The following is a 24,189-nucleotide window of genomic DNA, read 5'->3' on the forward strand; positions in this document are numbered from 1 at the left end:
ATTAAAGAGCTGGAGAGACGGATTTCCGGAGGGAGGGGGGTTTACCAGGCTAGCACTAACTGGAGTAGTCAAAGTAAACTCCACATTCGCAATATCATATGCCCTCACTTGCTCTTGCCATGTCCATTGTGGGTATGTTCTTCTTCTGACGACCACTTTGTCTACACGCCAGTTGGTGTATTGCTGCCCCCTACTGTTGGTCTCGCATACTGTCCATTGTTTATATTCAGTAACAGTACTGTGACCTTCCTGACCTGTAGACAAGAGAACATCCATCTAGGAGTAAAGCAGTTAATCCAACTAAATTATGAATCAATTATTTTTTATGTTTTTGTTGATGTAATTCATTTAGTAAATTAATCGATTAATAATTGGTCCCTGGTTTTGTACATCTTCTTACAAATAAGTTAAAATATCTGTACAAGCTCACAACGAATCAAGGTGATGCATTTTGAGCTTGTTGTTGATCAGCTATTTTCACTAGTCTTGCACAACAGTTAATCAATTTGTAGTTATATATATATATTATTTGATTAATCTGAAAAGTAATCTATAGAATAATCACTTACAAAACCATGGATAGTTTCAGCACTGCATCTATCACAGCTTTGAGGTTCCATCACTGCACATTGATGCTGCACAGGTCTGATCCTCACGTCTCACAGAAATGCAGTATACAACACATACCAATACCATGTTACAGTATACAACACATACCAATACCATGTTACAGGATACAACACATACCAATACCATGTTACAGGATACAACACATACCAATACCATGTCACAGGATACAACACATACCAACATATAACATGTGTTAACCATATCTTTTTCAAACTATGTGAATATATCAATATTTCTATGATAGGCTATATTCATAATGTAGGATGAATTCAGACTGTGACAAAGAAGCTATTTTTGTGTAGAAATATGTAATGAAGTCATGGAGAAGAGAATAATGGAATACAGTTCAGAGTTTGGTTATTGTACCAGAATGTTCTAGTATACAGGAAAATTGTTCTGTAAGATAGATTGATTGTAATGGATGAATTGCACTGGGTCAGGCTGACCTAAAATGGTGTAACTCATCATTAGATTTCATATTATTGTGTGCTAAGATGCAGGGCCACAAAAAGGTATAAAAACACACCCACAAACCTATTTCATCAGTCCTGTCTGCAGATATGGCTCTGTTGGTATATTAACAAATGTATATTTACATAATATATACCTCTAAAAATGCATACATTACATTACAGTCATTTAGCAGACGCTTTTATCCGAAGCGACTTACAATAAGTGTATTCAACATAGGTCGGGAACGAAACTAATACTCACCAGAAGTCTTAAGTGCATTCTCTTCTAAAACAAGCAACTAAGAGTATACCTAGCGCTGAGGTAAAAGTGCAATATATCATATCAGCTTCCTACTTTCTTAAACAGAAATCAAATGAGCAAGAGCTAAAACAAATAAGTGTATAGAATAAACCAGATCCAATAAAACAATAAAACAAGAGCTCGTACAACTAGTTAACAACAAGTAGGCAAGACGAAGAGGAAGGGTAGTGTTTCCTGAAGAGGTGGGTTTTCAGCCTGTGGCGAAAGATGGGCAGTGACTCTGCTGTCCTGACATCAGTGGGGAGTTTATTCCACCACTGTGGGGCCAGAACAGTAAAAAACTGTGACCGTGTAGATCGGCCAGAAGGACCACTGAGCGACGAGGCAACCAGTCGCCCCGAGGCGGCAGACCGAAGTGGTCGGGCAGGGGTGTGTAAGCATCGACCATAGCCCGGAGGTAAGAAGGAGCTGTTCCTTTCACTGCCCTATAGGCTAGCACCAGGGTTTTAAACTAGATGCGAGCCGCTCCGGGAGCCAGTATAGAGAACGGAGAAGGATAGTTGTGTGGGAGAACTTGGGGCGGTTGCATAGCAGCATATATGGTTACTAGGAAATTAAGGATTTTTTCCCCCTAAATTTTTATCCCACGATTTTGTAACCCCATTTTTTACACCCAGCGCCAATTGTCTATATAATCCTGGGCACTACCTTCCCTCTGCCAACCTAGGGAGGCCAGGGCCGAGCTCATGCCTCCTTCAATGCATGAGAGCCAACTCACCTTCTTGCCACCTGACAGGGGAGAGTTTCCCTGGTTGGACGTAGCGTGTGGATGGAACACGTTATTCCAACCAGTTCCTTTCCCCTCCATCAGGCGTCCCGGCTGGCCAGGGGGAGGCAGTATATTGTATAAACTTTTATTTCAGACACCATGGGTCCATATAAAAAACAGCTACAAAACAGACAACAACAACACATAAATAGCCTGAGTACCAGACTGTTTTCATTAATTAAAAACATACAAGCATTGCCTCCAGTGTTTCCAGAAACATGAGGAATACCTTGTATCACTCTGTGTGATCCCTGTTAAGGCCATAATTCATATATTCTTTGACTCCAACAGTCTACACATAAATTTAAACATGAAATTCCTCAATACAGCATGAAAAGTGGGTACATTACTGGTCACAAACATTTCACTTGCACTAGTCCATCTTTTCATCAAGTTTCAGGAATATTCTAAAAGCATCATTATATGCCACCTGAAGTTTTTTAATTTTTGCACTGCTATAACGGCACCACAAGTGGGCTGTATATAGAGGAGTGCAATACGTTTTAAAAAGTGATACTTTAACATTGTCTGTATACAAATCTTCGTGCCAGCATGTTGGCTTGCCCATATAGTTTACAACACTGGCGCTGCACATCATCGTCATCACAGAGATCATCCCTGATTATGTGACCCAGGTATTTAAACACAACCTCTAATACTTCACCTGCCAATGAGAAAGAGGGAAAGGTGAGCTTCTGATCGTCTTTAGTTCTAGAGATCATAACCACACTCTTTTTAGAGTTGAACTTTATATCAAACAACTTTCCGTATTCTGAGCATATACAGAGTAGCTGCTGTAGGCCAGCACTGTAAGGAGACAGTACAACTAAATCATTAGCATAAATCATATGATTGATAAGGTTATCCCCCACCATGCAACCAGTTTTACACCCATTTAACTGTATAGATAAATCATTCATATATAAATTGAAGAGTACTGGCGAGAGAATTCCGCCCTGGCGTACTCCATTGGACACTAGAAAAGGTGTGGACGTACTCATTCCTCACCTAGCTTGCATGGTTTGGTGAGAGTACCAGAACTGCAAGATCCTTATTAAATACAAGGGGACACCTCGCTCTTGTAACTTTAAAAACAGTTTACCATGATTGATGCGATCAAAAGCCAGAGAGGCATCAAGGAAACACAAAAATATGGTACTATTAGACCTTCTGTACTGACTGACAATTTCCTTCAGTGAATAAATACATAAATCAGTGCTATGTTTTTTCTTAAAACCAAATTGATTGTCAGTTGTTTCTATATATTCATTGAGCCTTTCCATAAGGATACATTCTAGTACCTTGGACAAGATGCTCGCCAGTGCAATAGGTCTATAATTGTCTATGCTAGTTAGCTTACCAGTTTTGTTTTTGACAACAGGCACTAACAGGACAGATAACATGGATTCAGGCAATATGCCATGCATCAACACCCCTGAAAAAAACATAGCAAGCAGCACTGAAACTCTATGGCTAGCATGCTTCAGATGTTCTGCTGTTATCTGATCATGACCACATGCTTTGTTAAAAGCCAATTTCTCAATGGCATAGCTCACCTCATCAGATCTGATAATCATACCATCACTGTGGGAAACCTCACCAACATTAAAAACCTCACTCTTGACGCAGTTAAAAATGTTTTCATAGTGTCTTCTCCACAGCTCAGCAATATTTTCAGACCCAGTAATGCCATCTATACTAGAAGGAATTGGCATCTTACTGTTGTTAACCACCTTCACTTCCTTCCAAAATTCATAAACATTATTTTTGTGTAGCTTTTTGGCCAGAGTTTGCCCTCATGGCCTGCTCATTTCTTTTAATATAGCGTACAGCATATTTAAACCTAGAATTTGCATGCTTCTTGTGGTCACACTCAGGGCCATGCCTAGGTTTTCCTGCTAAAACCCAACATTTAAAGGCTTCTTTAGCCTCTACATGTAGCTCATGAACATAGACATTCCATCCAGGTCTCAGATTATGTTGTTTACTCCTTTTTCTTTTAAAAGGTTTGCTTCCATTAACTAAACATTGTACTATCATGTCATACATTTTACACAGGTCACTATAATGTCTATCATTCTTACAGTTAATATTTCCACATGTAATAGCCTCAACAGGTAAATCAATATTACTTAAGTATACATCAGTCAGTGACTTGTAATGTAGTCATCTTCTATAGAGACCAGGATTACTGCATGTTTTTAGTGAGGGTACCTACCCTAGGGGACATGGGGAGAACACTCCACACAGAAAGCCCCTTTCGCCAACCCCATCTAGGGTATGGGCACTGATGACGCGGGGGAGAGAACACGCCACCCAGCGCCCCTGCGGGAATCGAACTGGCTGTGAGGCGACAGCGCTACCGACTGCGCCATCGCGCCCCTGGGAAAATTAAGGACTTAAAAGTGAAAAAAAACAAGAGACGAGTCCTAACGGAGGCCTCTGTTGACTGGAGCAGTAATAATCGCAATAGTATTTCTGCTTTTCTATCCACTTCCCTACCAACATACAGGTGTTTAATTTGATCCCCCCTGTGAGCTAATTTAGACGAACGTTTGCTGAATAAACTGGTGTCTTTTTAGATTACTACAACAACTGAAACTCTTATAGGCGGGTGCAAAATGAAAAAAAAGCACCTTACCCAAAAAAAATTGGAACAAAAGGTTTCTCAACTGTTTTTTGTAGTATGTGGTGTCCTGAATAACATACTAAAAGTCTACCAGAGTTTTGTTGGATTGTGTGTTCTCATACATTATGTTGTTTCTGGTGTGCACATTTATTATAATGTATTCGACCAGATCCTCTTGTGGCGCTGTGCGCTTGTATTACAGGTTATACTTGATGATGACGTGTATTGTATGTGACGAGTGAGTTTGCGCGCGCACCTTTTGTGATCCACAGTGAGAGAGGCAACAATGCTGTGTGAGTAGATGAGAGAAATAAAAACAACAGATAACTAAGTCCTTGTGTATGACCATTCCTCAACATGGCTAGCAATGCTGGAAAACTAACAGGTTATGGGCCCAGGCGTGAACCTGGAGGAAGGTGGCAAAGATTATGCTTCGATGGAAACGAAGACAACTACGAACTTTGGGAGGTAAAATTCCTCGGTCATATGAGAATGATCGGTCTAAAAGTAATCTCTCAAGAACAGATTCTGCACTGCGTTGGAATCTGTCGTGAAGGCTCGTCATAACATGTACACACTGGGCTACAAGTGGGCGTGCCTTCAGATCAGGAAGCAGGCCACGCTTTACCCAATCAAATGTAGTGGGCGGGATTCACATGTCCGTCGATCTTTCCCCCTCGAAACAAACCCAAACTAATTTAACAATAGCGTCCGCGGAGCAGACAAAACCACGGAAAGATATTCACATTTTAACTTACTCTTTCATCATAGAAACAAGTGGGCTTATAACCAAAACGATCCATGTTCTCTGGGAGAAGTGGTGTTAGTGTTCCGTGTAGAAATATTCTTAGTGGGAATGAAAACATAGTGGCACCCACCGGAAGTGAAAGCTGAAGGCAGACCTAAACCCCGGTTTCCTTGTGCACTGGCGTTACGTTTTCTTCCGCCCAGAGCCAACAGACATAGAACAAACAGCAGAGGGCGCTGTTTTTCATTTTCAGTTGGCGATGGGTTCCCAGATTGGTCTAAAAGAGACGATCCTCTCCACTGTCGATCGTGAGGATGAAGACACAGAAAAGAATGAAGAATGCTACGCAGAATTGATCCAGTATCTCGACGACAGAAGCCTGTCATTCAGGGACGCCGACTTTTGTGCGCGACCATGGGGGCTGAACTTGACCTAGACCAGCCCCGCCCCCCCCCCTTCTTGGCTGGAGGAGGCTTCGTCATCTTGCTGTGTATAATAATGAGTGCGTTCTAGCCACTCTCTCTGCTAATTTATACTATACCTGCCAGGTGAAAACAAAGCCCTATACATTTGCATGCCTATGGGAGCGTGCCCCACCAATGAAATGGGTGCAAATGGAAGCCCCATCACCCCAATGAGGGACAGGTTTGTCAGCCAGGCCAGCCCAGGTGCTGTTGTTTCATTTTTGTTTCTATTAATTTTAAAGTTTTATATAAAAGCCCTTTACATAGACACCCACACATAAGTAGGCTATACTTAAAATAATCAGACAACTTGTCTTAAAATCAGTTAAAAATAATGGCAGTAAAATGGGATTTATCAGCCAGTGGTTTTCAACCTTTTTCATGCCAAGGACCCCTACATTGCTGCTTACTATAGGCTATACTTAAAATAATCACACAACTTGTTTTTACTTGAATTACTTTATTTATAGCATGAAAATTAAAACCACCTTAAACAGTTTAATTATTTTAGAGATTTGAGCTAAAGGTAAAAGGGGTAAAAGAAACTTTACAGTAATTCCAATCAAAAAAAAAAAAAACACACCTTAAACAGTTTAATTATTTTATAGATTTGAGCTGCACTCATGTTATGAAAGGTGCTATTTTCGTTTCATTTTAGTTATACAGTAAAATCAATCAAACTAAAAGAATTCAAAGAAACAAGAAGAATCAGGTTTAATTGTCACATTAGGACGGTTTACACATCAAACTACAGAGCAGGTTTACAAGGGCTGGGTGAGGTTGTTACATTCCTACATTCCTGCGCTATTGTTCTATAGGCGTTAACGGCCGGCTCGTTGAATGCGTCTCTCTCGCGGCCGGCCGTCGCGGGCAACATTTGAATTTAAATGGAATTAAATTGGGCCCCACACTCAAATGATGAGGGGGCTCATCATTTGAGTGTGGGGGCTGTTGCCCCGGTGCCCCCACGTCATCGGCGCCCATGCTGTCATTGGTGATGAGAGAGGCGGCAGATGACGGCAGAGAAGCCCTGCGGATCCTACGGAGCCATTACGCCAGCCACGGTAAACCCAGAATTATTGCCCTATATACTGAACTGACGTCGCTAAGAAAGGAACATGAAGAGACCGTGACAGACTACATCCTTCGAGCTGAAAAGACGGTAACAGCACTAAGAAATGCAAAGGAAATAATTAGTGATGGGCTGATAATAGCCATGATCCTGAAAGGACTCCCAGAACCATACAAGCCATTCGTCATTCATGCGACACAGAGCAGCGAGGAGATAACGTTCACCGAATTCAGAAGCAAACTGCGGAGCTACGAAGAGACAGAAAAGTTCGACAACAAAACAAAAACGGACAATGTGATGAAGGTAAATGAAATGTGTCATCTGTAACTTGCTATGAATGCGGAAAACGTGGGCATTTTGCAAGAGACTGCCGCCAAAAGGGAACACAACAGACCCAACATGCAAATACATGGTGCAGTTTTCATAAGAGCTCAACACACAGCGATGAGACGTGTAGGAGAAAACATCCGTACAAAGATGAGGCAAAACAGGCCGCAGAGGGCAGAGACGTCCACAAGGAAGAACAACAAACTTTTGTATTCAAGGCTAGCCAAGAGATGCTACCAGACAACATTAAGAAAAATGGTCTCATGGTAGACTGTGGAGCAACATCCCACATCATAACGGAGAAAAACAACTTCAAGAGATTCGACAAGACATTCAACCCAAATCTACACTTCATGGAACTGGCGGACGGAACCAGGACGAACAACGTGGCATTGGAGCGAGGCGACGCAGAGGTGACACTTCAGGACATCGAGGGACGAGACGTCGTGGTCACACTGAAGAAGGCCTTGTTCATACCATCCTACCCACAGAGCATCATTTCAGTGGAGGCTGTGGCAAATGATGGAGCCAAAGTGATCTTCCAAAAGGGACAGAATGAACTAATAACCAGAGATGGGACAGTCTTCCGCATAGAGGAGCAGGAGAGACTGTACTACGTGAAAACGGTAATTAACCAAGAACACTGGGTTGATGATTCAGTGAATGATATATTAAATAGTGACAAAGTGAACCTCACTTGTGATGTCAAAACATGGCATGACATTTTGGGACACTGTAATGTTGATGATGTGTTGAAATTACCAGATGTGGTAGAAGGTATGAAAATCACAGGCAATATCAAACTAGACTGCAATGTCTGCACTGAGGGAAAATGTACTAATAACAGAAATAGGAAAATGGATGCTAAAGCTAAAACACCACTGGAGTTGGTACATACTGACTTGGCAGGCCCCATTGACCCAACTGGTCAAGATGGGCATAAATATGCCATTTCATTTACAGATGATTTTTCTGGGGCAGTAGCTGTTTATTTCATTAAAAATAAAAGTGATGCAACACTGGCCACAAAGAAATTCCTATCAGACAGTGCTCCTTTTGGTTATGTAAAATGTATCAGATCAGATGGTGGAGGAGAATACACAGGTGATACTTTCCAGTCCCTTTTAAGAGATAGAGGTATAAGGCATGAGACATCATGTCCCTACTCTCCACACCAAAATGGTACTGCGGAGAGACAGTGGAGGACCCTTTTTGAAATGGGAAGGTGCCTTCTATTAGAAAAGGGATTGCCAAAAATATTGTGGCCTTATGCTGTTCAGAGTGCAGCACATATCCGCAACAGATGTTACAAAAATACTCCACACTTCATGCTAACAGGGAGAAAACCAAATCTTTCAAAAATGTGGGTTTTTGGATCTGATTGTTATGCGTACAACCATGATCACACGAAATTGGATCCCAGGTGTGAAAATGGAATATTTGTGGGGTACAGTAAGAACAGTCCAGCCTATCTGGTCTACAATCCACATACAGAAAAGGTGTCAAAACATAGGCTGGTGAAATTCATCAAAAAGAATAGTGTGGAACAACAAACAAAAACTGATGATTATGAGACAGAAGTCCAGGAATACACAAACAGAAAGCATAGAAATGGAAGTGATGCTGAGTTACAGCAGACAGAAGAGAACAGAGAAAATCAAAGCCTAGAGGAAAATGAACAGGCAGATGAGTCACAAAACTGTGAAATTACAGAAACTGTAGATCAAGATGAGGACAAAGATCCAAAACCTAGCAGTCAAAAACCAAACGCTACCCAAGAAGGGAAAAGAAACCCCCTAAATACTTACAGGATTACATATCAGACCTTGAGGATAAAGATGTGACAAATGCAAGTGTTGATTATTGTTACAGGGCGATATGTGGAGTGCCCCAGACCTATAGAGAAGCCCTGCTGTCATCTGAGGCGGCCGAATGGCAACGCGCCATGAAGGAAGAGGTCGACTCACTGAAAGAAAATGACACATTTGAACTGACTTCTTTACCTGTGGATAGGAATGTAGTGGGGGGGAAATGGGTTTATGCCTTAAAAGAAAATGCTGAAAAAGGAAAGGTCTTTAAAGCTAGATATGTTGCTAAGGGTTATAACCAGACAGAAGGTATAGACTACAATGAGACGTTTGCACCAACAGCAAACATCACTTCAGTACGGGCACTAATGCAAATAGCTGTCCAAAATGATCTCATTGTTCATCAAATGGATGTGAAGACGGCATACTTACATGCTCCCATAGATGAAGAAATTTTCTTGGAACAACCCGAGGGTTTTGATAAAACATCAGAGATGGGAGAAAAATTGGTGTGTAAGTTAAAGAAGTCCATTTATGGTCTGAAACAATCAGGAAGAAATTGGTACAAACTTCTAAATGATCATCTTGAACAAGATAATTTTGTGAGAAATCTATCTGACCACTGTGTTATGTGTATAAGAAGCAGATTGGACATGAGACAATCCTTGTACTCATATGGGTGGATGATCTAATAATTGCAGCCAGCAGCAATGATCTGCTTAACAGTTTCAAAGGTACAATGAAAGCCAAATTCAACATGAAAGACCTGGGTAAAATATCATTTTTCTTGGGCATAAAGTTTGAACAAAAGAAAGGGGAAATTAAAATGAATCAAAGAAGGTACATTGTAAAAATGCTTGAAAGGTTTGGAATGTCAGACTGTAAAGCTAGATCTACCCTATCTGAGCTAAAAAATAGAGTGTGTCAGCAATGACGAAGATGACAGCAATAAGCTTGTGAACCCAAGAGATTACCGGGAGATTGTAGCAGTCTGATTTATGCCATGACTTGTACCAGACCAGATATTAGCTGGATTGTCAGTAAGCTGTCACAAACATTGGCAAATCCAAAAGCAGAAAACTTAGTGGCTGCTAAACACGTTTTGAGATACCTAAAAGGTACTATTGACTACGAGTTATGCTTCAAGAAAAGTGATGAGAACTTGAATCTGATAGCATTCAGTGATTCTGATTGGGCATCTTCAGTTGAAGATAGGCGTAGTACTACAGGGTACTGTTTTAGCCTGACAAAACAAGGCCCTGCAATTTCATGGAAATCAAAGAAACAGCCTACTGTGGCTTTGTCAACATGTGAGGCCGAATACATGGGCTTAGCAGCCACAACTCAGGAAAGCCTGTATCTGAATCAGCTACTAAATGGTATGGATAATAAAGTTTACAGTGGCACCACAATTCATGGAGACAATCAGGGTGCCATTGCACTGAGTAAGAACCCTGTAAACAGGCAGAGGTCCAAACACATTGATGTGAAATACCATTTCATCCGTACTACTCTCAGTGAAGGTAAAATAGATCTCATATATTGTCCATCAGAAGAAATGGTTGCAGACATACTAACAAAGCCTGTAGCAAAGGTCAGAATAATCAAATTCAAAAGTTAGTTCTTTGGGAATTAAGAAAATGCAATTTTTGTTTGCTTTGTATTTGGTTTTGTTATGATGAGAACAAGTGGAGGTGTTGGATTGTGTGTTCTCATACATTATGTTGTTTCTGGTGTGCACATTTATTATAATGTATACGACCAGATCCTCTTGTGGTGCTGTGCGCTTGTATTATAGTAGGGGGTACTAAGCACAAAAAATGGCCAAATCGTTACGCGGTGGATAAAAGCATGAAATTTGATACAGATGTCCCTTGGGTCATCCTAAAACATCCTAGAAGGGGTGCCCAAAAAAATCTCAAACAGGAAGTGAGTTATGGACAAAATTCAAAATGGACACCTAAACTGTTGACCGTTGACTCAAAAGACACCAAAAGAATCTCCAAAAAGCATAAAATTTGGCACATATGTCCCTTGGGTCATCCTAAGACATCCTAGAAGGGGTGCCCAAAGGAATCTGAAACAGGAAGTGAGTTATGGACTAAATTGAAAATGGCCGCCTAGTGTTGTCGATTGACTCAAAAGACAACTAAAGAATCTCATAAAAGCATACAATTTGGCACACATGTCCTTTTGGTCATCCTAAGACATCCTAGAAGGGGTGCCCAAAAAAATCTTAAGCAGGAACTGAGTTATTGACAAAATTGAAAATGGCCGCCTACAGTGTTATCCATTGACTCAAAAGACAACTAAAGAATCTCATAAAAGCATACAATTTGGCATACATGTCCCTTGGGTCATCCCAAGACATCCCAGAAGGGGCGCCCAGAAAAATCTTAAACAGGAAGTGAGTCATTGACAAAATTGAAAATGACCGTCTACAGTGTTGTCGATTGACTCAAAAGACAACTAAAGAATCTCATAAAAGCATACAATTTGGCATACATGTCCCTTGGGTCATCCTAAGACATCCTAGAAGGGGTGCCTGAAATTATCTGAAACAGGAAGTGAGTTATTGACTAAATTGAAAATGGCCGTGTACAGTGTTGACAGACGATGCAAAAAAATTATCTCATATAAAAGCATGAAATTTGGTACAAATGTCCCTTGGGTGATCTGAATGCATCCTAAGGGGTGCCAAAAAAAGTTTTAATAGTCTCTCAATGGAAAACACTCCTCCCACACGGGCTGCACTGCTACAATATTCAAATTGAGCAGCCAATCTGGCATTTGGTCCAGAAGCCTGAAAGCTATGCAATCTCTACCATCTCCTGACAAATATGGATGGATTAAAGTCGCTGATTCGTGGACACCTTTATGGACACTCTTGCCAGAGGCTGCTTAAGTTTGTAGAGAACTCAAGTGTGGCGGCAAAGCTGAGCCCTTCTGTTCAAGAAAGTGTAGATGCCGGGATGCTGGGTTACCTTGCAGAGCATTATGCCAATGTGCTGGTAATTGCGAAATGGCACACATGAATACATGTACTAGTTACTAAACACTAATCACAAAAAAACAGTAATGATCAAGAAGAAAATACATGAGAAGATAGAGCATAAAACAAGCAAGAAGATGTAGAGTGCAAAATAAATAAGATGCAGAGTGTAACTGCCATAATGGGTTGTAATTTGTTATATTTTTCATTATCTATTGTAATATCATTTATTTGTCCTAAACTTGGGTTTACCATGTATTTGTTGCACCGGAAGGTCTAATTGTCTTGATCAAGCTGGAACGCTTTATAAGGTGTAGTTTCATGCAGATCCACAAGCGTGTTACACTGATACACTTCCGCTCACTAAGGAGCGTATTGTTTGAGCGTGTGCGGGACGGAATAAGGTACTTGTCTTTGCTTTCTAAATGTGTACATTTACGTTCCTATCATGTGTCTTCTTTATGTTGATTTGATGTATTTTGTTCCAGTTGTGCGTTGCTGTTGCCGACCATGGATTCGTTCTCTCATTCCCTTTGGTTTATGTGCAGTCAGCGAGGTGTGTTGTGTTTCAGTTATGTGTTTGTTACATTCATGTTGTTTATACTTTAATGTTCCATTATTTATGTGTGTGTATTGTTTATGCTTTGTTTTGTACAGTTCTACGTTGTTGGATTGTTTGCCAGTAAGAGTGCAATAAATCTACCAGTATGAGGAACAACCTGAGTCGTTTTTGGGACCAAAGGCAGTGATACAGAGAGTAAAATAAGAATATGCAGAGTAAGATAAGATGCAGAGTAAAATAAATAAGAATATGCAGAGAGTTAGATAAATAAAGAAGATTCAAAGAGTACAATAAAAAAAGAATGCAGAAAGTAAAATAAATAAGTGATGTAGAAATGAAAACAGAAGGTAGACTACAAAATACAACAGAACCTGTCGTATTGAGTCTGCATAATATGCAGACTGCCATGGTCAACTGTTTAAACAGCCATTTAGAATTTCTTCAACATGGTCCCTTCCTAAAAAGTTTAATAAACAAGCAAATAAATAACCTCTTCTAGGATATATTAAGAAGCACTCAATGTACGTACCAAATTATACACTTTTATGACGTCCCTTTATGTTTTCTTTTGTGTCAACTGCTTTAGGCGGTCACTTCCTGTTTAAAACCTTTTTGGGCACCCCTTGTAGGATGCGTTCAGATCACCCAAGGGACATTTGTACCACATTTCATGCTTTTATGAGATTCTTTAGGTATCCTGCATCATCTTTCAACACTGTAGGCGGCCATTTTCAATTTAGTCAATAACTCACTTCCTGTTTCAGATTATTTTGGGCACCCCTTCTAGGATGTGTTAGGATGACCCAAGGGACATATGTGCCAAATTGTATGCTTTTTGGAGATTCTATAGGCTTTTTGAGTCAATCGCCAGCACTGTAGGCGGCCATTTTCAATTTAGTCAATAACTCACTTCCTGTTGAAGACTTTTTTGGGCACCCCTTCTAGGATGTCTTAGGATGACCCAAGGGACATGTGTGACACATTTTATACTTTTTGGAGATTCTTTAGTTGTCTTTTGAGTCAATCGACAACACTAGGCGGCCATTTTCAATTTGGTCAATAACTCACTTCCTGTTTCAGAATTTTTTGGGCACCCCTTCTAGGATGTCTTAGGATGACCCAAGGGACATGTGTGCCACATTTTATGCTTTTTGGAGATTATTTTGGTGTCTTTTGAGTCAACGGTCAACAGTTTAGGTGGCCATTTTGGATTTTGTCCATAACTCACTTCCTGTTTAAGATTTTTTTGGGCACCCCTTCTAGGATGTTTTAGGATGACCCAAGGGACATCTGTATCAAATTTCATGCTTTTATCCGGCGCGTAACGATTTTTCACTTAGTACCCCCTACTATTACAGGTTATACGTGATGATGACGTGTATTGTATGTGACGAGTGAGTTTGAGCGCGCACCTTTTGTGATCCACAGTGAGAGAGGCAACAATGCTGTGTGAGTAGATGAGAGAAATAAAAACAACAGATAACTAAGTCCTTGTGTATGACCATTCCTCAACATGGCTAGCAATGCTGGAAAACTAACAAGTTTGACCACTTTTAAGGTGTTATTTTCAAGATGGTGTCCAAGATGGCCAAAAAAACATTATAACAGCTTAATTCCTTAATTATTTATCCTAGACAAGTACTTTTTGTGTCTTACCCCATGTTTTGGAGGCCTGGGAATCCATTGGACTTGTCCAAATTGCAGAGATACAATTAGATAATTGTGAAATCCTATATTTTGTTTGAGACTCTATTAACACCCTCTGAAATGGTCACCCGTTTCAAGTTAACTTAACTAATTATATAATAAATGTCCAACAACTTATATTTATTTTTTACTGGAACAAGGCTTTAAGATATCCTCAAAACACAACACAACTAATAGTCACAATTTGCAGAAGGTGGTGGCAGAGAATATTGTCAGTTGATATATAGTATTGTTTTAAATTTTGCCCAAAATAAATTCATCTTTGACTATGCACCCCACCCAAAAACAATTTATTGCATTTTGAACCAATCTATCTGCACCCCTCCCCTTACCCACCCCACAGGAACTTCATAACTCCTCCCCTACATACACGAGAATATTTATTTTTCTCGTGGACAAGCGCAGTGTCATCTTGTAGACACACGATTTTGAAAAACATTGAATAGATGTTTATAGAACTTTTTAACACATTAGGAAGGCAATCAGTGTGGGTGTGCAAAGAGGGATGGGGTGGTTATGGAGGTTAGTGTAGAGCTGTCAGAACTGGGTGACAGAGGGGAGTATGCGGGGTGGGTCTGGTCTAGAGTTTAGTGGGCCTAGGATTCCGACTCAGGTGGGTAGAGGGGAGTATGGGGGTTACTGGATTGCTCCCTGGGCACTTGGAGCACAGAAGAGCAAGTTAGGAGCCAAGGAGACCCTGAGCTTCTTATCTCCCCCATGTCCGATGTGCAAAACCTCCAACAGAAATGATACACCATTTCAACGAAGACAGTTCTGCAAACGATACATGAAAGATAAACTTCTTTGCCAGATCTCACTCCAAGTGGCTTAGGGGGCCTGCGCTCTCCTCGTTCTCAGCTCCTCCAAAAGCAAATTAGCATTTGGGATGCAAACGATTTCTAAGCCACGGCACGCTGGAGGACGGAGTGAGGAGGAGGCAGAAATTAAGGTATTGGAATTTAGCTAATGCGTGAGGCTGAGAGGAGTCCCTATGTCGCCTGGCTCACTGGATAGTCCCACTGGTCCCAAGTGGACCTCCACACTGGCTCCCGAGATAGGCACTCTTGAGTTAGCATAGGTAGCCAGTGGTGGTGGTTGTAAGACCTCCACATGTTGCAAGACTGTGTCAGGCAGACAGTCGTGTCCCTATGTATGCTGGACCTCCTGGCGGGTCTGGCTCCTATGCCCGAGATAGGCGCTCGTGAGTGGGCATAGGGGTAGTGAGGAGGGTCACACCCCCCCCTCTACGTGGTGGTGCATGACTGTGTGTCAGGCAGACATGGGTGTCTATGTCGGACTGGCTCACAGGAGAGTTGGTGGTGGCTGACCATTAATATTCCCGGGGGCCCCCAGTGACTTATCATTATGGCTCAGAGCGGCATAAACCAAAATTGGTGTATGCCGAAAGCAATGCTTGTTTGTTGGATAGCAGCAGGGACACAGCCCCTTATGGGCGTGGAGGTCGGTTAGATTGGGATTCTATGGGGAGACTGGAGCCCAGGGCGTCATGGGCTATCATATACGTCCCCTATACGTACCTTCTTGCTCTTACAATTATCCAGAAAAAAAGATCAAGGTTCAAGCTTATTGCCAGCAGTACCAATAACAAAACAAAGACATGTGAAATAAATGTTGCACTAAAACCTCACATAGCTACTCACAGGAATAAGGAGATGTCTGTGACAAGCAAATCTGAACCTTATCCACGCCACACTCCTCCACCACCCCTGCCTAGACACCCAGTAGAAGACACTAGACACATGTTGTGATAGCTCTGTACTGACTTGCACACCCTCTCTAGGCCCACAAGTGGCCATTTTTTCCTACTAAGTGTAGCGTTGTGAGCTTGTACATCGGCTATTTTCACAATGTTTGCCTCTTTCTTACCTAAAATAATGAAGGAGTAATGGTCTTTTAAGGAACTGGTGGCGGCCATCTTGGAAATTTCTAATGATCAGATTTCGGTAGACTTTTGATATGTTATTAAGTACACCTGATACTACAATAAACCATTGAGAAACCTTTTGTTCCAATTTTTTTTGGGTCAAACCATATTTGCACCCGCCTATTATTACAGTTTACACTGGAAAGGTTTTTCTCCGGTGTGGATACGCTGGTGTCTCTTCAGGCCAAATGACTTCCTGAAACTCTTGTCACAATGTTCACAGTGGAAAGGTTTTTCTCCAGTGTGGATACGCTGATGTGTCTTGCAGGAACCTGAGTCACTGAACCTCTTGTCACAATGATTACACTGGAAAGGCTTTTCTCCAGTGTGAACACGCAGGTGTTTCTTCAGGTCATATGAATTACTGAAACTCTTGTTACAATGTTTACAGTAGAAAGGTTTTTCTCCAGTGTGGATACGCAGGTGTCTCTTCAGGTCATGTGATATACTGAAACATTTATCACATTGTTTACAGTGGAAAGGTTTTTCTCCCGTGTGGATACGCAGGTGTCTCTTCAGGTCATGTGATATACTGAAACATTTGTCACATTGTTTACAGTGGAAAGGTTTTTCTCCCGTGTGGATACGCTGGTGTCTCTTGAAGGAACCTGAAGCACTGAACCTCTCGTCACAATGAATACACTGAAAAGGCTTTTCTCCAGTGTGGATACGCTGATGTGTCTTGCAGGAACCTGACTCACTGAACCTCTTGTCACAATGATTACACTGAAAAGGTTTTTCTCCAGTGTGAACACAGTGGTGTTTCTTCAGGTCACCTGACTCACTGAACCTTTTGTTACAATATTTACAGTGGAAAGGTTTTTCTCCTCGTTTCAGGCTGGTTGTAGAGCTGTTGATTTGCTGACAGGCTGATGAGGTGATCTGTCCATTCCTCAGCATTTTGCAGTAGAGGTCGTTGTGTTTACTCCAGATGTGTTTATGGAGGAAGAGCTGAGATGTGAAGGAGTATGAACACTCAGAACAGGAGAAGAACTGAGTCTGGGAAGACTGGGACCTCACTCCTGAGAGAGAGAGAGAGGAGGGGGTGGCAGAGGAGCGAGAGAGAGAGAAAATGGTGAGTACTAGTGATGCGCGGGCTGACCCGTTACCCGCAGGTCAACCCGCGGGGCGGGCGGACGAGTCAAGATTTCAGAGGCAATTATGTGGGCTGCGGGTCGACACCGCTCTCACGCGTAAAAAAATAAAAAATAAATCACATCCTCTTGTTTTGTTTTTATTAAAATAAGAATAAAACAGTTTGAATACACTTGGGGTACTTAAAGATCTATTTTCTAACCTTCATGATTTGCAGTTACAGAATCGCTTGCTTAATAGGCCTATTCATGTTCTAACTATCTATTCATGTTTTATCCTGGTGTTTACAGACCTAATGCAATAGGCCTTTTGATGATTTCATTTGTAGATTGTTTAAGAATACTCGATGTTGTCGAGGGGAAAGGCTTCCGTGAGCTGATGGCATTTCCAGAATATACTGTTCCCTGTCGTCAAACAATGACAGCGTGCCGAGAGAGAGAACGTATGCTGAGGTAACCGGAACGATAGCCCCAAAACACACTCGCCCCCATTTTTTGGGTTACGTGTAGGAGTACCTGGTCGCCGGATTTGATCTGGGGCGACCGTGTTTAAGGGCGAGCACCTTGCTGAGGTTACCAAACGCTCCGTAAGATGTTATTTAGTTTATATGAGGCCATAGAGCAGGGATAGGCAACTGGCGGCCCGCGGCCCGCACCGTCACTCAATGCGGCCCCAGGCCAAAAAAAAAAAAAAAAAATCACTTTTGAAATCAAAGAAAAACAAAGTAATCTAAACATATCCGAAATGGTGAACTATTGCCTTCAGCTGTTCCAAACATGCAACTTTCCATGAACCATTTTAATTACAACAGTCCACCAGTAGAGCGTGCTCTCGTTTATTTTAATAGAAGCCTTATTAATTATAATTCTAGTGTTCATTTTTGTATATTTTTAAGCCAAGGTTACAGCAATACTAGTAACAAAAGTGACGTTTTGTTTAGCAGTACAGCTGTAGTAAGTTGATAGAAGCATTACTAAATGCTAAATAAAAACAAAGTTACAACGAATAATAATTGTTAATATCCCTTATTTATCACATATGTGACCAGTGGTGGCTTATCCAACGGGCTTGAGGTGCTGAAGCACAGGGCACCAACCTTGGGGGGGGGGGGGCACTAAACGGCGTGAAAAAAAACACCTGCGAAAAACAGCGGAATTTGGAAGCAGGGCGCTACAACATTGAAACGTGCCGGTGAAGCGCCCTTTTTTCTCAGCACCCCCCCCCCCCCCCCAACCCGTTGACAAAACGGCGCCGGGGGGAACCGAACCGGGTCCAAGCACCGGGCACCACGAAGGGTTAATCCGCGCGAGAGTGCCGATAAACAATGCGGCCCCCCAGAGTGAGTGTGGAAATTTAGTGGCCCTCACCATCTACAATTGCCCACCCCTGCCATATAGCTATATATTGTTGAACGTGTTGTGTTGTTACTATTATTATTTGGCATCAGACGGAGAGCCCAGTCTGACATTATTCTATTTGTCAAACGTCAGCCTCGTTAGTTGGCTGCTGTAGCCTACGGATTAAACAAGTGTTCTGTGTTTAATAAACACATGTTTACAAAAGAAAGTCTCATTTTTAGGTTCTGTCCCTGTGTTTAACACTGACTGACCTCCACTGGTCTCCTCCCAATCATCACTATCATCAGTGACTTCAGTGTCAGATTCAAGTTCAACTTCAATTTCAGAACAGTGTGAAGAGATGTCTTCATCATCCTCCTCTTTTTTCACTGCTAGTAATGTCAACATTGACCCATCAGGCTCCTCTGGTCTTTGAAGTAGCTCCCCCTGTTCCTCTTTAATGTGTGGAGGCTCTGGTTCCTCCTGGAGCAGACTGGGGCTCCTCTCCTCTTTACACACAGCCATGTGCAGGATGTCTAGTTGGAGCAGAAAAATAACATGATAGTGAACACTGGATTCCTTAAGTGTAAACAAACAGTTTTGGTATTCCATACAAAAGTAGGTATCACCTAAGTCTTAAGGTGCATTCTCACTGACAGATAAAAACTCTTTCTAGTCACTTGAATCGCGTCATTTTGGTCACTGGGTGTTGCGATGGGACAAAAGTGTTCATTTGCATGTTCAACTAATCGCCTCTTCAAACAAAAGTTTTAATCTAGCAGTTGTATGTGTGAAAATAAGAAAGATTCAGCAACTACAAGTTCTATTTCGTGAATAAAATATTGATAGTTTACAATCAAGCTGTGAAAAACACACAAAGCGTGTGTTTTTCCTCCTTCCCAGCTGGCAGCTGTAGCTTACTGGCCAGGGACCCAATTTGTTCAGATAGTACAGATATAAAATGTACACAAGGACCCCTCCAGTGTTAATTTAACTCTGGAGTGCACAAATGGAACCAAATGGTAAGGGACCGTTTGGTAACATTTTCTCAGGTACACAAAAACACCCAAAACGGCTCAGTATCTGTATGTGCGTCTACAAGGGCTTGTGTGTTGTCTCTTTGCTGTGTTATTGGTTCCCGGAAGAGGAAATTTGGCCATAGGCCAAGCCATATAGAACAGGTATATACAAAAAATACCACCAAAGTGGAAAAAGCGGCACTCCAAAATAACAGATGCAAGACAGGTTCAGATACACGTTCTTCTATTCATAGAGAACGCTAATGTGTTTCGTATAGAGCAGGGTTTGTCTGTATGTATGTACAGTATGTATTTCCTAGGGCTGACCCAAATAATTCCGTTCCGTGGTAAATCCGTGCTACTTTAAGTCATAAATTAATGAGAGGGGGAACGGAGCACAACATACTTAATTGCACACTGGTGTTGCATGCCGTAAATAGCAGATCTACAAGCTCACAACGCGTCCTATTCGTGACGCGTTGTGAGCTTGTAGATCTGCTATCTACTGCACACGACACCGACACACAACTAGTATAGCTGAGGCCAACACTTGGGTGTCGGGTTACATTCAGCGGGTCGTGGAGCATTCTACAGCTGATCTTTATAATAGATCACTGGATGGATGCTTTGTAGTTTGGAGATAATTTTGACTAGCAAGAATATGTGGCTAATATTGAGCCACTTGTTTGGGTTTAATCCAACTAAGACAAGTAGCATATCCAATCCAACCTAGCAATGCATGTACAATGTATTAATTTCGCTGACTGCAGAGATAGGGCAACAGGCAACAGCGCAGCCTCGCGCTCATGGCAGATTAGCGACCGACTCCCCCCCCCCCGCCCGTCGATTATTCGAAGTTTGATCGTTTATTGGCCTAAAAACTTCCGATTACAAAATTATAATCGAAGGTCAGCCCTAGTATTTCCCCTCAAAAGTAGACCAATCACATCTCATGCCGTTAAGTGCATGACATCATGAAACAGAAACATCTCCACACATGAAAGCTTGAAATGTCAGGTGAAAGTTGGGTCATAGTTTAAAATCTATGTAAAATAGTTTTTATTGTGACTCTGTACGTCTGGAAATAGGTCAGTGAGTCTGTGAATCTGTCTGTCTGTGTGTCCGGGACGAATCTCACAAACCGTTTTCACGATCAGTGGCAAAGAAGTATTTTTCCACTTCTGATAGAATGTACTATGTACAATGTGAAGTTATATGGTGCAGTTTTTCTATTAGTATTGCATTTACCCAAAAGAATGTTATTGTCTCCGCCAGGCAGAAAAGGCATGGCGAGAGAGTATGTTTTACCCCCCCCCCGTCCGTGTGTGTGTGTGTGTGTGTGTGTGTGTGTGTGTGTGTGTGTGTGTGTGTGTGTGTGTGTCCTGTGTGTCCTGTGTGTCCGTTACCAGCTAATCTCTGGCACCGTTGGCCCGGTCACTGTGAAACTGTGCACACACACTCCCTGGATGCCAATTCAGAACCTCTGCCCCACATGGGCCTGTTATAGCGCCACCAGGAGGCCAATTTGTGCAAAACCCATTTTTTGACATTACTCCTACAGATTTTATCCAAACGTCATGCAAATTGGTACACAGTATCTCTATAGTCATGTGATCAACACGGATCTGTCCGATTTCCCATATTCCATCCTGATTGGCTAAGGTTGGCTTCCAAAGTTTGCAGGATTAGTCTGTTTTGAACAAAATGCCTCAAATTATGCACGCAGCTTGCAATTTCCGTGAAATTTCACACGCACATTCCCACTAGGCCGAGGAAGAAATGCCACCCTTTTCACATTGGCCTGTTATAGCGCGATCAGCAGGTCTAATTTAGCAAAACACATTTTTGGAACAAAATGCCTCAAATCATGAATGCAGTGTCCGATTGCCGTGAAAGGCCTAAGAATAAATGGCACCCTTTTCACATTGCCCTATTATAGCGTGACCAGGAGGCCACAATAACGTACCTGACCTGGCGGAGACCTGTGCTCCGAGGAGCACTTTTTCTAGTGGTTTATTATTATCAGTGTCAAGATATTTTTGCAATGGTTATAATACAGTGAAAATTAGATATTGTTGCACTTCTAAAACAGAACAGAACAGAACAAAATGACAGAAATAAAAAAAGCACATGAAACTTACTGAGTGGGTGTTCTTCAGGTTCCTCCTGCTTAATAGAAATGTCCCTGGCTAAGTCTGGAGAGTTCATCTTCACCTGCAGTCTGGACTCCACACACTGGTCTGAAATGAAGGAATTGAATAATAATAATAATAATAATAATAATAATAATAATAATAATAATAATAATAATAACAACTGCAGACTTAGTGGTGTCAAGAATAACAGTAATATTTGCAGAAGGTAGAGGCAATATGGCCTAAGCCCAACTCATTACCATATGAATCTTGGGTGCAAAGATTATAGGATTCATATATTAGGGGAGAAATCATTCGTAATTTAAGATTACACAAGGAAGAATGTGACAAAAGATGGACTCCTGCGATGCAAATAATGGTCTAAAGTGAATAAGGTGAAAGTAGCCAATCTGTTTTTTATGTTTCTGCAACCAGACAGAATGAGCAATTTGTTTAATCATCAGGATATTATCATTGTCATGATATATTTTGTCATGATTATTTCTCAGCAAAATCAGATAACAGAACAGAAAGAAAAAAAATCAAGAAAGAGTGAGCACATGAAACGTACCGAGGTGTGGGTGGTCTTCAGGTTCCTGTTTAATAGAGATAGCCCTGGCTGAGTCTGGAGAGTTCATCTTCACCTGCAGTCTGGACTCCACACACTGGTCTGAAATGAAGGAATTGAATAAGGACTTTAAAGATGGGGTTCCATGGTTCTTTTCCCCCTTAAAACATAGTCATTAGGTATTATTATTATACTAGATGTCGTGCATCCGTTGTCCATCAACAACACAGTAGTCTGTGCCTTGACTTCAGTGCGCTGACTCTCTCCCCTGGAGTGTGTTAGACAACACACTCCATATTTGGGCGTAGCTGCATTGGGAACTCCTTATATGGTTATGGCTGAGTCAGAGTGACGTCAGAGGTCCCACCCGGCCCGTCCTCCCATTAGTCATTATTTATTCTTCGTTCTTGCAGTATTATCCTTCAGGTTGTTGTTTAAGAAAACAGACAATTACATTATATTACTACAGTATGTATATAGTTAATGGGTTTGGAGCTAAACTGTTAATTTGCAGCCCAGGAACAAGACAGGGAAACTCTTTTCAATGCCATTCATTACCTGGATGGTCATTCTAGGCCTGACACACTACAGCCATGACAAATGTTTAGTTGGTAAGGATTCAATGTCTGGTTCATGAAGACATGGAGCTCTAACTTCACTAGACAATCACATTAACATTACTGTGGACAGAGTAAAGATCCTACTGGTTTACAAGATACGTTTACACCTCATGGCTTATTATGGAGATTAACCACTGTAATGCTATAAAACACTGATGTAACTCTGGGGTTACAATGATAATAGTGACGTCAACAACAACATGCAACACAACACAACAATGTATATCACTGTCTTGCTGCTGCTGCTATGGAGCTATAGCCTTATATAAAGACTCTCGTAGATGTATTTTATCGATTGACATTTGTTATCTCTACGGGAGTCTTAGCTACCCCCCCCCCCCCCCCCAGATTGCCCTGGAATTTAAGCTCCAAAGCCTGTACTTCTCCAAACATGTACAAATGCAAATTATAAGGTGCTTACCCAGTTGGCCCAAATGTTAACTCTGTGTTAGTCCATATTCTTTGACAAAGAAGTGTTTTAATCCCGTTTGTGGCCGAATGCAATTTCCCCCCCTCGTTTACTTTTTGTTTACATCGATTCCCGGCTTTCACCGACACCTAGTCTCGCGTACCCAGACAACTATTCCACAATCTCTGAATGCTATTTGAAAATTGTGGGAGGCAACAGTCTGGCCACGCGAGACTAGCTTTCACCGGATGCGCCCCCTCACTAACGCCCATTGATAACTTCCGACAGAATCGTCCACACACGGGATTAAAACACTTCTTTATTGAATAATATGGACTAATACATTGCATAAACACGCCGGACACCAAGTTAACATTTGGGGCAAGCGGGTAATCACCTTATATTTAGCATTTGTACATGTTTGGAGAAATACAGGCTTTACTGGTGACATTCAGGGCAATCTGGGGGGGGGGGGGGGTCACCAAAATCGTCAAAATCGATCAAATACATCTACGAGTCTTTATGTAAGGCTACTATGGAGCTGTTGTTTGTGTTTATGATCACTTCATAACAACCTAA

At 41.6% G+C, this 24,189-nt stretch overlaps 1 protein-coding gene across 1 annotated transcript in view; it reads right to left on the minus strand.

The window, feature by feature from the left end:
- LOC308090667 (uncharacterized protein) overlaps positions 1–24,189 on the minus strand; it is a gene marked incomplete at its 3' end in the record, with an annotated part of 107,745 nt that overhangs the window by 83,274 nt on the left and 282 nt on the right. Inside the window, exons 2-3 of the mRNA XM_080435933.1 lie at positions 22,585–22,683; positions 22,020–22,118 (exon numbers count right to left, since the gene is read on the minus strand). Of these exons, the coding sequence (XP_080292059.1) occupies positions 22,020–22,118; positions 22,585–22,651 (166 nt within the window). The 5' untranslated portion in view covers positions 22,652–22,683. The remainder of the gene's footprint in view (positions 1–22,019; positions 22,119–22,584; positions 22,684–24,189) is intronic.

Source organism: Gymnoscopelus braueri (assembly GCF_963280865.1).
Source record: "Gymnoscopelus braueri genome assembly, chromosome: 8".
Classification (NCBI taxonomy): Eukaryota; Metazoa; Chordata; class Actinopteri; order Myctophiformes; family Myctophidae; genus Gymnoscopelus; species Gymnoscopelus braueri.